Consider the following 17,420-nt stretch of genomic DNA (forward strand, 5'->3'; position numbering starts at 1 on the left):
AATATCATTTCGGGAAGGGAACAGGGAGGGGAGACAGGGTTAAGGAACTTACTTAAAGAAAAAAGTTTTTTTTTTTTTTTTGTCAGAAACTTTGGAATGGGGAGGGTTTCTCACCACAGGAAGCAGGAAGCAATAGCCATAATCTGCTCCCAGCCACAACCTTTGGCTATGTCCATGACTCAGGGAGCCTACTTTTCCTCTTTCTCCTCCTCCTCTTCTTCCTCCTTCTCATTCTCCTCCTCCAGAGACGGCATCCCAGAGATCTGCTGGAGGGGGGTTGTCTCTTGGGAGGAAGACAACTTCTTCCCAGGAAGCAATGAACCAGATAGCATTGAGAACAAATACCTGGACATGTGCACTGAGGCTCATGTGATGTTGCTGAGGTCAAGGTATTCTGGGTAACTGTGATCAGGGACATGATAATCCCGGCTACAGAGAGGGGCACATCTACTCCTGCTGGATCCAGGACTCTCCCAGAACTCTGCTGATGGCTCTCCTGGTGGGGTTGGGCTTGGCTGAGGCTTCTCACTGTAGCCCACTTTGGTTTGCCTCACAGCTGCCCCTTTGGTAACTCTACCCTTTTGAGGGGGTGATTGAAAGTGTCAGGTGGGATCTCAGACCTTCAAGATTGCTTACCCCTGCTCCTCAGGGCCTTCCCTCACTTTTACCAAAGGTTTTCCCCTCAGTGGGAGAGTATCTATGTTAGAAATGACATGTTTGGTTTATTCCTTTTGGTTCCAGAACTGAGTGGTCACAGACATCTGTGTTGTTAGTGATTAATACCACCACTCTCTTCCTACCCCAAAAAGAAAGCCAAGGCTCCTTCACTGACCCATGAAGCTCATCTTCTTTCTAGGCTCCCTATTCCTGATCCCCAAATCTCAAACCCTCCTAGGGTATGGGGACAAGAGGACCTATTGAAAATCAACATAAGCAAGTCTTCATGCCCTTTACTCTGTGGCCGAGACTTACCTGACCTTGTTCACACTCTTATGGAATCCCAGGAAAGGCAATTTCCCACCTGAAAGCATACAGACTGGCAGCCCTGTTTTTCCTGTGTCTGTGTAATCCTTCTGTGAGAGGCCATCCTAGCCTTTGCTAAAGCTATTGGTACTGTACCCTGAGAGCTCTACCCCCATGAAGTCCTTCCCCAGTGCCTTCCCCCCGGGCTGAGTCCAGCCCTGCTGCAGAGCTCTAGGCCTCCCACTGTTAGGGAGGCTGTGGGACCAGGGTCCACATGGGCCCTTTCATCAGATGGAACAGGAGCTGTGGCCCAAGATCCAGGCTAAGGACTGCAAACCTTCTGCCTGAGTATTTTTTATTCACTTATTTCCTCAACCAGTGGAGCCCTGTCACCCCAAGTTCTCTGCTCTCTAGGTGCCTAGGAAATTCTCATTCTTGGGGCCAGGAAATGTCTTGTATCAAGTACAGCTGCTTCTGGCCAATGAGAGAGTTTCCTCTGTCAACAGAATTTATTCTTAAAAGCCTGGTGGTGATGCTCATGGATTTTTGGCCATAAGGGAAAGACACCTTTGTTCCAGTTGAGGGAAATGCTTTAGTTTTTCACAGGAGCAGCTTGCTTTCTGAGGAGGAGATTGCAAAGCTGTATTCCTGAGAGATCTCAGTGCCAGGTGAGCAAAATGCATGGCCTGAATTAAATGAGCGTGTGTGAAGTAAAAGCAGCAGGTACACACACTCCTACAGCTACCTCTTTGCACACACAGTTACTACCAACAGATCTCCCTTCTTCCCCCCTCCCTTCCCATTTAGAATCAGTTCTTACAGAGGGTCATAATTATTTCTGAATATTACTGGTCCGATGACTTCTTCCTCCAGTGCAATTTTCATTTCCTATTCCAGCCTCTGGTTCCTGGGCTGAGCCATACCCTGGAACTGGCACATCCCTACATATCTTCCCATGGAAGGGAGACCTCTGCAAATGGCATCCAAATGGGTAGGCAAGTCACAGCCACCTTAGCAAATAACTCATATTTATTTTGCATAAGATTTTAATTTGTATATTTTTGTGATTTTTTTTTTTTTTTTTGCATTGTTATATGAGTTTGACTCTCGGGGAGTTTTGTTGTTATGAGTCTTGTGTCTTTTGTCACAAAACAGTGATAATATTTGCTAAACAATATATGGAATTTATTTTTGATTGGTAATAAAAAATGAAATATATATACATTTTGATGAGTCTACAGTTTGCCTGTTTTGAGTTCTCTCAGTATGTAGTATCTGTTACAGAGACAGAAGTGGCTGTGTTTGGTGAGGTGGCTTCTTAACAGAGTTACATGTGACAGGTTGCTGCTTAGCCCCGGTACCTGACATGTATGCCAAGTATTTTCACTTTGAGACGCGCTTCATCTCAGAAAGTTATCCCCAGCTTGACAGGGCTTCCATCTTTTGGCATCCTTGGACTCTATACTATAAAACCATCCTGAAAATCACATTTATAGTAGGAAAAAATCTACTATCTGACTATTTTTCATGTTAACAACATAACATCTGGCAGCAGTGAACTCCATGTTTGAGGCGAGGGTAACGTTGGCTGTGGTGGTTGAGGTGTCAGCGTGGCTGGGCCATGATTGTCAGTGGTTTGGCAGTTATGTGAAGTAGTCATCCTCCATTTTTGTGTAACCCTGATTTTCGCATAATGACCTGGTCTTAAGATCAGGTCCTGTAGTTCACACGGGTTCTGTGGGATGGTGTTTGTGATTGCGTGCATCAAGGTCAGGGGCTCAGCAGAGAAGATAAATTTGGGAAGATGTTTAAAAAGAGAGGCACTTGAGTAGACAAAAAGGAAAAAGGATATTTCAGACAAAAAGAGTAACAAATGCAAAAAGCTTGTGTAAAGGTGGGCAAAAGTAGATTGCATTAATCTATTTGTTTCACAGTTCCCACACATTTTAAGACCCTCCTACACACCATGTATCACCAATTCCTTGGTGAGTTTACCATGTACTGAGGGAGACAGTCACACAATGGCCTTTCAATTTGCTGTTTCTTCCACCTGGATCACTTTCCCCCAGGTCTTTATGAAGCTCATCTTACTTCATATGTCACCTCCTTGGAGAAGGCTTCCCTGGTTACCCTATCTAAAATAGCATTTCTCCAGTCCCTCTGCGTGTCTCCTGAGCTTGCCTTGTTTTTCTCCATAGCACTTAATAGATATTAAAATGCAGATTTGTGTCTTGTCTTTTGTCCCTGCACTAGAGTTTGAGGTCCATGAGGGTGGGGACTTTATATTACCACCATTAGAATAGTACCTGGTACAGTGCAGACACTCAAGAATGAATGAACGAATAGGTCTTATGATAAATTAAGTACTGGATGCTGGGGATGGGGAGGAACACATAGCTCCCATTAACCTTGACCCTACCTAGTCAAGAGGAGAGGAGGTCACCTGGAGGAAGTGGATTAGAGCTAAGGCTTAAGAGATAAAGCAAGAGTTAGCCAGTGAAGTTACACACAATTGGTTTGGGTTTAACACTCAAGAATAAATACTTAAATAAAACATAGAAATGTCCTGATCCAAATAACCAGTAAGGAAAATCACCCGGGAAGGGCCAATGAGGATACTGAAGGTCAAGTGGCAGATTTTTCCACTGATGCTATGATGGGGCAAAGAATGGCACAGAGTCAGGGGACAAGCTGGTGAAGTACTGTGTTGTCCCCTTTCCTACTCTTGAGTATTATATAAACAGAAAGTTACTTGGTGAACAGCTTTGTGCTGTATTGGATTCTTTGTGTTTTTGGGTAATGACTCTGTAAATGACAGTTTTCCAAGTTTGATCCAATTGTTCTATGCAAAAGTTTTTCCAAAAAAATTAGTTACAGGTCATTTTCCAAGGGAGCCTGATACCAAGGAGGGCATAACTTGTCAAAAGTCAGAGCCCTATCCTCAAATCCAGAGGGAGTTTTCCCTGTCTTTCTTCTAGAACTGCTCTTTTCTAGTTAATGACTTTTTAACCATGTGACTCATTTCAGGTTCTACTTCAGTGACTTAGAGATTGCAAAGTGTCAACTGAAGGGGTTGAATCCATGATAATGGATTCTTTTCTTTTTTCTTTAAAGGAAGCATGACAATCCAGTGGAAAGTGTCAATAGTGTCATTGCTTCTTCCAGCAGCAGCTTAGTCTGTCATCTGCATAAGTGAGGCAAACTATTCAAAAGGGCATGTCACCATCTGGATAAAAAAAGTTGAAGAACACAGAGATGCAATTGGTTTAGTCATGGCTCTGAGCCTATGATGTAGAAGAAGACACTACTACCATCTTTTAACTCCTTCAAGACAATTATATTCTGCTTTGAATTTTTTGTTTTGAAACCATGTGTTTTCAGTAATGGAAGACATTTTCAATGAAATGGAAAAAAAATTTTTTTGTGAAGTAATATGAATTTTGATACAATTTTTGGGACGCATGTTCCATAGCGTCTCTGGTGCTAGAGTTGGTGGGATGAGGCCCAATTCTTCACATTTATGCAGTTATATAGGTCCCCACCAAGTGGCAGCACGCACTAAAAATGGGATAGCTTTCGAATGAACCTCAGAGGTAGACAACGTAGGTGAACACAGTATGTCCCATGGGTCACTAAAGGGTTAATTACTTTTTTTCACAAGATAATTTCTTCCTGTGGTCACTCAAGAGCACACCATGGGTTTACTGATTTTTGCACCTTGTTGGATGCCATCAAGTTGATTCCTAATTCATAGCAACCCCAATTGGGCAGAGTAGAACGGCTCCTTAGGATTTTCAAGGCAGTGAGAGGCATGTCTTCTAAGACATCTCTGGGTGGGTTCCAACCACCAACTTTTTGCCTAGTAGTTGAGTGCTTAACTGTTTGTGTCGCCCAGGGGCTCCCTTTTTTGGGGGGCACGTTACCTTCTACAAAACATGTTTTATGTAATTGTGGCCACAGTGCCTATATTCTTCTTAAATATTCTGTTATTTTCATGATACAGCAAATGTGCTTCTACAGAATACTTAAAAACATTTTAAATGACATGTCTTCATAGTCTTCTCAAAAGTCTACTTATATTAGGAAACATGAAAATACATAAAAGTGTAAAGAAAAATATGTAAGCCCCTTATTCCAGAGACCTATAGAAAAGCCTTGTTCTATTTCCAATCTCATGAAGCTAATTTATAGTGGGTAAAGAACATTCCATACTGTCAGTGTACTATACTGTCTTCTAAAATAACTCGACAGTGAGGATCCTCTTGAATTGATCTTGGTCCTGAAGAATTCTTTAAGATGAGTTGTGTTAGGAGTTACCAGCCCCAGCATCCATGCGGCGTCTTTGTGAGCTTCATTTTTCTCCTGTAAAATAACATGAAGCAGCTGTGAGGATCCAATAAGGTAGTGGTTTGTGTGTTTACTTATTAACCATTTGTCTCCATGGATGGAATGTAAATTCCTTGAAGGCAGGGACCGGGTCTGATTTTCTCAAACCTATAGCAGAGTCAGCTCTGGTAGCATAGTGGCAAAAGCACTTGACTGCTAACCAGAAGGCTGGTGGTTCAAACCCACCAGCCACTCCTCGGAAGGAAGGTTGGGCAATCCTACTTCCGTAGTGATACTGCCTCGGAAACCCAAGGAGGGGTCGCTATGAGTCGTGGCCGACTCGACGACGGCACATAACAACAACAACAACATAGCAGAGTCGGGAGCAGATAGATATACAGCTTCAATAAACCTTAGCCTTCTCAGTGCGTCATCTATTCTTACTGCAGCCCTACTAGCTCTTTAGGTCCGTGGGTCAAGTAACTTTTTGGTTCACGGAACGCTTTTCTAAGAAAACTAAACATCTCTTACATACTTAAACCTCTGCCTGCAATCTTGGGCATGCATAGACCCGTGATTCATCCCAGCGGCCACTCTGCGCCTCAAGTCTCGAGCTCAGGACTTCCCAGACCACTAGCCCGGCCTCCAGGAGATCGGGGGTGGCCAGTGGGAACCAGTAGCCCCAATGAGGCGGCCTGTGAGAGGAGCTGGACTTCCAGAGTCGCTGCGGCTCGAAGTCAACCGGACTCGGAGGTCCTGCTCACTCTCCACGGTACAGTTCACTGCTCTGCATCCTGCCTCTGCCGGACGCCGTACCGTCCTCGCCTTAACTGCTGCCGAGCCCCGCTGAGCCAAAAGCCCTATGTCCCCAGCCCGCCCAGGGCCTGGAGCCCGCAGCTTGTTTACGTCCCAGCGCAGCCTAGTTCGACCCAGGGACCCGCCCTCGCAGGCCGCCTATTGGTGAAGGCGGTACGAAGGCTGGCCGCGATTGGCTTAGGGGAGTCGGCGGCGTGGGGAGAGCGGGATAGGCTGCGCGAGAGGCCGAGAGGGGGCAGCAGGCGATGGCGGCGGCTGCGGGTCGGCTAGGCTGGTTTCTCGCCGCGTTTTGCTTGGGCAACGCCGCCGGGGAAGTAACGCCGGGCCCGCAAGTGCTGGGCTTCTGCCTAGAGGAGGACGGAGCCAAGGGTGCAGGGTGGACGGGTGGAGGGGTTGTGGGGGCCGTGCCGGAGGCCACCTTCCGTTTGCGCCTCTTCGGTTCGGGCTTTGCCAACAGCTCCTGGTCCTGGGTTGTCCTTGGGGAGGCGGGCTGCCCCGAGGGCGGGCCAGCCGCGACGCCGGAGGTGGTGACGGCCCCCACGGCCGGCGCGGGTGAGTGGCGTGCGCTGCTGCGCCTGCGCGCCGAGGCCTTGCGCCCGCACTCGTCCTTGCTGGCTGTGCGCGTGGAGCCCGGCGGCGTGGCGGCCGAGGAGGCGGCGCCACCCTGGGCTCTGGGCCTGGGGGCGGCCGGGCTTTTGGCGTTGGCGGCGCTGGCGCGGGGCCTTCAGCTAAGCGCACTGGCATTGGCTCCGGCCGAGGTGCAGGTGCTGCGCGAGAGCGGCTCGGAGGCGGAGCGTGCAGCGGCGCGTCGCCTGGAGCCTGCACGGCGCTGGGCCGGCTGCGCTCTTGGAGCGCTGCTTCTGTTGGCTAGCCTAGCGCAGGCGGCGCTGGCTGTACTACTGTACCGCGTAGCCGGGCAGCTTGTAGTGCCCGCGGTGCTGGGTAGCGCAGGCCTAGTGTTTGTGGTGGGCGAGGTGGTGCCAGCCGCCGTGAGCGGGCGCTGGACGCTGGCGCTGGCGCCACGCGCGCTCAGCCTCAGCCGCCTGGCTGTGCTTCTCACCCTGCCGGTGGCACTGCCTGTGGGTCAGCTGCTGGAGTTGGCCGCGCGGCCCGGGCGGCTGCGCGAGCGCGTATTGGAGCTGGCTCGCGGCGGCGGCGACCCCTACAGCGATCTCAGTAAGGGCGTGTTGCGCTGTCGGACAGTGGAGGACGTGCTCACACCACTCGAAGACTGCTTCATGCTGGACTCCAGCACTGTGCTGGACTTCAGCGTTCTGGCCAGCATCATGCAGAGCGGCCACACACGCATCCCGGTGTATGAGGAGGAGCGCTCCAACATTGTGGACATGCTTTACCTCAAGGATTTGGCCTTCGTGGACCCTGAAGACTGCACGCCGCTCAGCACCATCACCCGATTCTACAACCATCCACTCCATTTCGTCTTCAACGACACCAAGCTGGACGCTGTCCTGGAGGAGTTCAAGCGAGGTAATTGCTGGGGAATCGTGGAGGAGACAAGAATGCCAGTGCATTCCCATGGAAAAGGTATAGGGATTTACGGAACCCTCCAGAAACGGGTCTCACCCCTGTGGAGGGCAGTGAGACCTGTGAAGGCCCCTTTAAAGGTGATGAATGATCTTTTGGAGAGGTGTGTCTACTTGGCTGTAATCCCCCATCTCTTTCCCTCTCCCAGGCCATTTCTGTGAGCTTGGACTTTGTAGCAGGTCCAGACCCTTGGATAGAAACTACAAGAATGAAGAATGTAGTTTCCAGATAATCTGGATGCTGTTACCTGCACATACTTAGTATCATATTAGTTTGATCTGTGATGTTTCCAGGGCATCGTTAAGGCATTGGTTACTACTGGTTTCCTGATTACAGAAAAAGGAATAACTTGTGAATACTTTTGTACAGATATGAAGAAAATGGAGTGATGATTTAATCTTCCCCCCCCCTATTTTCCTTCCTTTTTTTTTTAAATCTCCGCTTTTCTAACCCTTGGTAAGGTCTTTCAAGTTCTCCCTTAATTCCATACTCTCATCCCCCTTCTTTCACCCTGATGTATCTGAGCAACGTTGAAGATCAAACCTGTGAGCCCCTCCAAGTATGCGGGTATGGGCTACTTTGTTGTCTTTCCTGTCTTCCAGCTTCGGGGTGCTCCCCAGAGCTTGGTCATCTCCATAGCCACCAACTGTGCTTCTCACATGAACTCCCGCAGGTTGGTCATGGTGGTACTCCAAAGCTCTGGTTGGGCTTGACCTTAAAGGCTACCTAATGTCAGGTTGGAGGAGTGAGCAAAGCCCCTGGGATTTCTGGCAGCTGTGAAGTCTTGCCCCATGCTGGCATGGGAGGTGTTCTCTGAGCTCCTTGACAGCCAGGGCAGGAAAGCAAGGCTTCACAGTAATGACAGTACTGCTGCATTGAACACTGCTGTATGCTGGCACTGTAGGGCTCCACATGCATCCTCGCAAGATTTGGGTATTACGTAGTTAGGTAGTTTACTGTTACTACTGTACAGTAGGAGAATGGTGGGCAGCTCTAATGATCTGTTAAAGAGAATCTCTTAGATGCTCCTGGCTGATTCCTCAGAAAGTGGCCATTCAGCACCTCCTTGGGGAGGAGAGCCTAGGGTAGGGGCCCAGATGGAGTGCTCTGTCTGGGCCACTATAGTCTCCCCAAGGCAGTGATGGTTCTTGTGGCCTGGTCACAGCTGGGCCTGGAGTCAGTGGAATTTATTTCATCCTGCCCCTGCCACCTTCTTGCTTGAGACTCTGGGAAGGCTGCTCAGCCTTTTACAGCTCAGAGGCCTCATCTTTTGGAAAAAGAATCCGATGGGAGGAGATGTGTAAAGCGCTTAGCCCAGTGCCTGGCATGCATGCATCGAGCACCTTTGAGTGGTGATTTTTCTTTGTAGGTGGGATTTAGTACAAGCATTGGTATTTGGAGGTTGCTAATTCATGAACAGGAGTTCTGGTTGCATGGAAACCCATGAGCAGTTTTCTGCAGGAGAAAGATGAGGGAGTCCGCTTCTGTAAAAATTATAGCCTTGGAAACCCTATGGAGCAGTTCTGTGGGATTGCTATGAGTTGGAATGTACTCAAGGGCAATGAGTTTTGGGTTTTTAACTCATGAACAAGAGGATGAACTTGGAAGTGTAGAATCCAGGTTACCAGACTTCCTTAGTTTTAGGGGAATAATTTGGAGCACAGGAATTGGGAAAAGACGTATAGTCAGGGAAGGAGGTGTTGTATTTCTTTTTTGTTTTAAGGTGGTCGAGTTGAGCAGGTTTAAACGTTGACATAAAGGAGCCAATAGAGGGGGAAAGCCATAGTAGGTCCTGTTCTGGGGCGGGTGGCCTAGGAGTGGCTCTGGAGAACCCTCCCGACCACGCAGGTTTCCTGCAGCCTGGTGCCATAGGATTTGAGATTGAGTCCTCTTTTGCTTTAGTCAGACTGTCCCAGAAGCTACCTACTAACAACATGCTGAAAAGCTTCCTACTGGAAGCCAGTGGGTGAAGTTAAGCAAGTGCAGAGGAGATTTTTGGAACCTGGAGAGTGGTGGGGAGCTCTTCAGTCCCCCTCCACTTCCTCTGGTGATGAATGAGGGTGGAGGACAGTGGCCCATGCCTTTCTGTGACATCCAGGAGCTTTTCTGCTGCTTTTGTTCACTGTAGTCTTGTGATAGATCTTTTTTTTTTTTTCTGTTTTAAAGATCTTTTATTTTTGGCCTGCTTCTTCATTCCTCTGCTTATGAACAAAGGACATATTGCAGCTTCATGGTGAGGTTTTAAGAATCTTTTCTCCGTGCAGTGCTCTGCCAAGTGTATGAGGTGGTGGCTTACTGCATCTCTTGGCGCTGGAGTCCCTGACATATTTTCAGCTGCCATTGCAGGTCCTTTTCCTTTCGTTCCTTCAGAGCACTGCCTGGTCAGGGACTTTGTAGTCTGTGGTACCTCATCAGATGCCCTCTGAGTTAGTCAGTGTGTAGACTTTAGATGGCACTCTGATTTTTTTTGTGCATACATCACCAGGAAGAATGAGTACTTTGGAGCTGTAGTAAGTAGCATGTATTTTCTATAAAGCCATTAACCCCTGTCATTGTCAGTCACACATAGGAGTATTCTAGGAAGTTCAGCCAAAGGAGAGATTTGAGTAGGTAAGCTTTTCAAAGTCTTTATTGTTTATCAAAAGCTAAAGGATTGCCACAAGGCTGAAAAGAGACCTACTCAGACAGTTGTGTGGAATGTTTGCATATCACTTTTCTCATAGGACATATTCAGACATTTGCCTTAAAAAACAGAAAGGGGAAAGGGAAGGAAATTAAATTCCAACTGCATTATTAAGACTATTGCAGAAACTGGGCATTGTGGAAGGGTCTGCCCGTGTCCAAAAAATTGATGAGTACCCTTGAGCATGCTGACTAAACACTCTGTAGAACATTCCCAAAGCTTTTGGGTTGATGTTGGCCTGATGTGCTACTTGCATCTTTATGACGCCATAAAGCTTGCTTAGTGAGAGCACATTGATGCCTGATGGGTACAGCCAGGGGCCTCCATATTTCAGTGCCTTCTGACCACTCACACATTCTGTCTTGAGAAGATATAATACCACCACTGTTTTAGGAAGGAGTCCTGGTGGCACAATGGTTATGCGCTAGCTAGTAACCAAGAGGTCAGCAGTTTGAACTTGCCAGTGGCTTTGTGAGAGAAAAGACCTGACGATCTTCCATTAGGATTATGGCCTAGAAAACCCTGGTTGTGCTCTGCCCATAGGGGTTGCTATGAGTTGGAATTGACTCGGTGGCATACAACAAGGACAAGTGGTTTCGGAAGTCTTCTTAGGGTTCCATTTCCGTTCTTTATTAAATCATCTCAGTATGGTAGGTCACCAATAAACTTCTACCTGTCTCATAAAAGTTTGAAATCAAGGGAGAGAAGTCCGTTCCTTCCTATAAGTAACATGCCAAAGGGATTGGCCTCCTGAAAGGAGGGAGCTGAGGTAGGTCCTCTCTGCTCTGAGACAGCCATTTAGAACCTGGGCTTTGGTGCATGGACACCTAAGAGACTATAGACCAAGACTGTGGTTTAAGCCCTTGGCCTTCCTGATCTGGCCTTGTATCATGTGGCAGGGCCACCATGGCCCTTATAGAGATGGCATCTGCACCCAGCATGAGCCAAAACAGGACAGACTCTTGGGCGGAAAGCATCTGGAAATGCTGTGCTTCTCATCCAGGGCTCTGGCTCAGTAGGTCTGGATGGGCAGTTCTCCAGAGACCCAGGCCTTTTCCTCCTGGAAATTGAGAAAGACAACTTAATATAGCAATTTCTACCTTTCATTCTTGTCATGAGGGAGGATGCTTTATTTTCTTTAGACAGGGCCCTGTGCTTGAGAGAGTACTTCAGTACTCTGTAAGTCCCTGCAAAAAGGGCAAGGAGGCCACATGTTCTGACCTCCTCTAATCCCACAAGAGGAAGACAGAATCACCATCAATAGCCCAAGGCCTATTCCTGCCAGGCCAGATGTGCTGCCTGCCTCTAGCCCTTTCTCCAGCCATTCCTCCCAAAGCACCCACCACCTCTCTCCTGGGTTTGATAATTGGCTGCAGTGGCCACACAGAATTCACAGATTACGGAGTTTATTAGGGAAGCACCAGGCTACAACTCAAGTTCAGGAAAAATGCTCAGTCTCTCTCCCAGCCCACCATCTCTCAGCCAAGTCTCTCCCCCAGCAGTGCATGTCCCTTGGTGTCTTACTCAGCAACGCATGTGTCTGTTTTAGGAGTGTGTGTCTCTTTCAGCAGCACGTCTTCCTCAACCAGCAGTCAGAGAGAGTTCTGCCTCTAGGAGGCCTCCTTTTGAGGCTGACAGAGTGGTCAAACTAGCCAGTCATAGCATCAGAACTCTAAGCACCTGAGAGAGAGTGGGACCCTCCCAGAACATTGTTTTGTACCACTCCCAACAGAAATACTGCAGGTGGACAACTTTAGCAATCAGGAGCCTCCTCAGTTGCTCATAGCAAATCCCACCTTGGAGTTTACAAAGACTTATGGGTAGAAAAGCCATACTAAGTAATTTACTACACTGCAGTCTCCCAGAGGGGAAGGATCTGGTAAGACTCCAGTCCATTGGTTCTTCTCAGTGAGAGTCAGTTGGGCATGGTAGTTAAGAGAATGGACTCAGGAGCCAACTCCTGGGTTCATTTTACACTTGGTCAGGTTACTTAACCTCTCTGGGCCTCAAGTGCAAAATAGGAAATAATATTACATGCCTCATAGAATTGTGACAATTCACTAAGTTAGTAAATGAATAAAGCACTACATTTTATCACTTCTGAGCAGCGTATTTTTTTTCACATTTTACTATCTTTGATGTCAGGCTGTGTCCCACAGTTGATGGCACCTTAGATTTGTTGAAATACAGCAAATGTCTAATCTGGTTTTTTTTTTTTTGCAGCCTCATTCCTTTCCTGGTCATTGAGTTAGTGCTCAAATGATGTTGTTGTTAGGTACTGTCAAGTTGGTTCTGGCTTATAGCGACCATATGTACAACAGAAGAAAACACTGCCCAGTCCTGCACCATCCTCAAAGTCAAATAATCATAGTCATGGGTTTTCTTTGACTCTTCACATTTTTCTGTACATCTTTGGCACAAAGGTCTTCCTATGCCTGACTGTCTCAGAAAGGACACTAGGTTAAAAGAATAAGGCAGAGCATACTGAATAGACCCTGCCGAAGAGTATTTCTCTACTTAATTCCTATATTGTAATTAAACTCAAAGTATGTGTTTTAGTCATCTAGTGCTGCTGTAGCAGAAATGTAAGTGGGTGGTTTTAACAGAAATTACATTTTTTCCTCACAATTCAGGAGGCTAGCAGTCCGAATTCAGGATGCCGGTTTAGGGGAAGGCTTTCTGTCTCTGTTCTGGGGAAGGTCCTTGTCTCTCAGAGCGTAGGCTCATGTGACACAGCTCATTAACATGAGAGTCTCCTCCCCACAGGGAAGTCCCACCTGGCCATCGTGCAGAAGGTGAACAACGAGGGTGAGGGTGACCCCTTCTATGAGGTCCTAGGCCTGGTCACCCTGGAGGACGTCATTGAGGAGATCATCAAGTCTGAGATTCTGGATGAGTCTGAAGACTACCGTGAGTTTCGACTCCCAGCAGTTTTCTGTCTCAGATGATCTTTCAGGGGATAGAGGTCAGTGGGTCTCCATTTCTCTTGGCAGTGGGTCGTGTTTGCTGGAAAACAGGCTGGGTCTCCTGTCAGTAGTGTTACCTGGCCAGGCCTTATTCTCCCTGTCACTCTCCAGAAGGAAACATGCTTGCATCTCAGTACACAACTGTGGAAACCTGTTTTATCCATGGCTTTGCAACCCCAGTTCTTGCTTGGGCCTCTGTTAGCAACTGTACTATTTGTTTCCTCAATGAATGAAGGAAAGGGTTTTCTGCCTTTAACCAGGCCTTTCTCTTTCTTCTGTCTTCTTTGGTATGTTTGCTTTCTCAGTTTCTCTTATACATGGTGAACGTGTCTCCCCAAAGAAACCCCATTCTTCACTACAAAGGGAGTCTTCCCAGAGCAGATGATCGTAGGCCTCTGTCTCAGGATAATGGCGGAGATCTGCATGACAGACGCAGAACCCATGCTTGATGGCTGGTGCCTCCAATGGCAGTTGGGACACTGATTGCTCACCCTTGTATGCCTTCAAGCGTGTCACTTTGACCCCAACATCTTCCCCAAAATGTAGTCTCTTCAGTTTGGTCCTTTGGACTGTCCTAGGCACCAGGTCACCAGTTTAGCTGTTAGCTGCTACTCTTGAGCACTGTTAATTCTCAAATACACATTTTCCAGAAAAAGGTCTCTTAATTACCAAGGATATTTTATAGAAACTGCTTTTCTGTTACATCAGCATCATTCCCAACTGCTTCTGAGATAAGGAACATTCTTTCCCCAGGACTTACTTGGAATGTGGCTGCCGGATCCTAGGTCCCAAGCTGCTTGTGTGATGGGAATGGTAGCCAGGCATCATAGAGAAAGCAGTGCCCAGGATGTGCCCCCAGGGCTCTGATGCTGTCTCCTCCCCTTCCCCTTCATTCCTACCACTGAGCTCCTCAGACTTTGGGAGAAAGGAGCCAGACCGCATGCATGGTTCCTTGGTTTGATCACATTGACTGGATAGGTTGCTGATGCCTAAGCACCCCTTTTTCTTTCTACCTCAGGAGACACCAAGGTGAGGAGGAAGCCTGCTTCTCTGAGTGCCCCTCTCAAGCGGAAAGAGGAATTCTCCCTGTTCAGGGTGTCTGACGATGAATATAAAGTAAAAATCTCACCTCAGCTGCTCTTGGCCACCCAACGCTTCCTTTCCCGAGGTGAGGGTGAAAGGTGGTCTTTGCTCACTGTCAGGTGGGTCAATCAAGAGACCTGTTCCCTAGGCCTGGTGAGCAGAGTGTCCTCAGGAGAACTTCCAAGCTTGAGCTTGGTCAAGGGCTGCCTCTTCTCTGCTGTGGGGTTAAGGGCTGGCCATACTAATGTGACCTCTGGCAAGCAAAGGCCGGAGAGCATTCAGCTGGGTGGGTCTGGGTGCCCTGCCTTGTGCTTTGGAGGTAGCACGGCCCAGCTTGGGATAGCGGAGGCAGGCAACAGGGGTCTGGTCCTGGTCCTTGTGGCCACTGTTCCTTTTCTCTTCCACGGGGCAGAGGTAGATGTATTCAGCCCCCTGCGAATCTCCGAGAAGGTCCTGCTGCACCTGCTGAAGCACCCCAGTGTCAACCAGGAAGTGAGGTTTGATGAGACCAACCGCCTGGCTGCAGACCATTACCTGTACCAGCGCAGCCAGCCAGTTGATTACTTCATTCTCATCCTACAGGTAACTGGGATGCTAGGCTAGATTCTCTCATTTGCCCATAAAATAGGAAAGGGTCTGAGAAGAGATGTGAACAGGGAGGTCCCCTTTTCCTTAATAATTGGGGTTTATGGTTTCTCCTTGTACTCTCTTCTGACAAGAAAGATAAACTAGCCATACCTGGTCTCTCTCTCTCTCCACCCCTTCTCCCTCCTTTTCTCTTCCTTTCGCACCCCGTTCCTTTTTCCCTTCCTCCCAGGGCAGGGTTGAGGTGGAGATCGGGAAAGAGGGCCTGAAGTTCGAGAATGGGGCCTTCACCTACTATGGAGTGTCGGCGCTGGCAGCACCATCCTCGGGTGAGCAGTAGTCCCCCCTGGAACCGACAGCTGGGGTCATGGGCACTGGGCTGGGATTCATCAGCTTGCAGAGACCATCACACCCCACTCTGGTTGTTGCTGTGGATCTCTGTGCCCAAGATTCTAGCCTTCCCTTCTAACGGAGCCTACTCCTTTCCTACAAGATGGCTTGTGGCTAGCAGCCATATGCTTTGGGACCTGTTGGCTTTTCTTGTCTCCAGGTTGTGTAGAAGGAGGGGGCAGCATTTCTTCAGGGCTCATCCTGTTGCTTACTCCCATCCCTGCACAGCTGTTCCCTGGAGGAAGTGTGCTCACCATCCTATCAGAGTCTGAGCCATATTCCCTGTCAAGACTGATTTGTGGGGTAGATTATAGAGGCTATGTAATACCTCCCACCCCGGTCCTTCTCAGCCCCCAGCACTGGCTTCTGCCATTACTGACTGTTCCTTTCAATAGTTCACCAGTCCCCAGTGTCCTCGCTCCAGCCCATCCGCCATGACCTGCAGCCTGAGCCAGCAGACGGCACCCGCTCTTCCACGTATTGTCCTGACTACACCGTGAGGGCTCTCTCTGACCTGCAGTTCATTAAGGTGACCGCCTGGGCAGCTCGCTGATGCTGGCTTTTAACCAGCTTTATGTCCCTAAGGGGCTAGACCAGCTGGTCACACGTTTGTATGGATTTAGATAAACTCTGTTGATTCTACCAAGACTTGCAAGAGCAAGGCCTTACACTTGCTCTGAGGATGGCTGTGGTTCCTCTGAGGCCCACTTGACCACTGGTGATTGGGTCTTGACTCCAGGCCTACCCACCTGGTTCCCATGGGACATCTTAAAATCAGTTTGCACAATTGCTGTTGTCTGTCCTTAACTATCTTAAAGTTCTTTCTTTTTTCTCTTACCACATTGTAACTCTCCAGTTTAATTCAGGTGCTTGTGGGCAGGAGGGAACAGTGTGACCTCTTTTACCTTCTTTCTTTCTCTTCACATATTGCACCTGTCCTGGTAATGCTTTCTTTCCTCCAGGTTACACGACTGCAGTACCTCAATGCACTCCTAGCTACCCGAGCTCAGAATTTGCCGCAGTCCCCTGAGAGTGGAGACCTCCAGATCGTCCCAGGCAGCCAGACCAAGCTCCTTAGTGATAAGACGGCTGCAGCAGCAGGTAACCCTGCGTGGGCACATCCTGCCGTGTGTCCAAACCCAATGGCGTGTGCTCTTTGACAGCCCTTCCTGCTTACATACACACACTAGTCCTCTGCCCTCCATTCTTCTTTCTTTCTCCATTTTTCTCCATATCCTTTTTTTACTCCCTTCTTGTTGCTTTTAAATAAGTCATGGTGACACCAAGCTGTAGACCATGCTAACATGCAAAGAATATTAAGTCAACATTTTCTCTCAAGGGTCAAAGGTCTGTTAGAAGGTTTGACTAAGTTAGGGATTAATTGCTAAATGGTAATAAGATCAAGCTCTGACATCCTACTAGGCATTTAGGATTAGGGTTTGGTCGTAGATAGGCCTGGCTCAGAAGGTGGTAGCTTGGTGGAAACCATTCCAGAAACTAGAAAGGCACCTGCCAAGTAGTTTGATAGGTCATGCTAATATTTAAAGCATGTCACATCCAGGGTTCTATTACAAGTAGGAAGAAGATGGGGAATGGGGCAGGGTGGGGTGGTGAGTTTGAGATGGCTAACCTCACCCCCTGCAGCATAAGGCAGGGAAAATGCAAGGGGGTTCAGTGAAGTGTAAGCTTTGGGTAGAAGTACAAAATATAAGAACTTCTTGTTCTTCTGACTCAAGAAACTTTATTCTGATACAGTTCCTAGGTTTGAGTTAGAGATAGCCCAGGGCTTCCTGAAAGAGCTCGTAGGGCTCCTGGAGAGACCATGGAAGGAACTGTGCCTGGCATGACTCAACACCCTCCACTCCCCAGCAAGGAGAATGAGCTCCTCCTTAACACTGCCAGGTGCTATTCTAAGAGCTTTCATGTGAGGGGAGGGGAGGGAACGCTGTTAGATAGATAGAGATAAATACTGATTTGGGTGAAGAGAAGGGCAATGTACCAAATGTGAGTGACCAATATGGCAGCATTGAGGATGAGAAAGACATAGAGAGGTGCATGGGCAG

General features: G+C 48.2%; 1 protein-coding gene across 1 annotated transcript in view; it reads left to right on the forward strand.

Annotated features, from left to right (window-relative positions):
• Positions 1-6,350: 6,350 nt before the first annotated feature.
• Positions 6,351-17,420, forward strand: part of CNNM3 (cyclin and CBS domain divalent metal cation transport mediator 3) — a 19,401-nt gene continuing 8,331 nt past the window's right edge. Inside the window, exons 1-7 of the mRNA XM_007959526.1 lie at positions 6,351-7,593; positions 13,100-13,243; positions 14,318-14,467; positions 14,795-14,964; positions 15,200-15,296; positions 15,753-15,886; positions 16,320-16,458. Coding sequence (XP_007957717.1) covers positions 6,351-7,593; positions 13,100-13,243; positions 14,318-14,467; positions 14,795-14,964; positions 15,200-15,296; positions 15,753-15,886; positions 16,320-16,458 — 2,077 coding nt within the window. The remainder of the gene's footprint in view (positions 7,594-13,099; positions 13,244-14,317; positions 14,468-14,794; positions 14,965-15,199; positions 15,297-15,752; positions 15,887-16,319; positions 16,459-17,420) is intronic.

Source organism: Orycteropus afer, unplaced genomic scaffold (assembly GCF_000298275.1).
Source record: "Orycteropus afer afer isolate SDZICR_OR568_19922 unplaced genomic scaffold, OryAfe1.0 scaffold00017, whole genome shotgun sequence".
Taxonomy (NCBI): Eukaryota; Metazoa; Chordata; class Mammalia; order Tubulidentata; family Orycteropodidae; genus Orycteropus; species Orycteropus afer.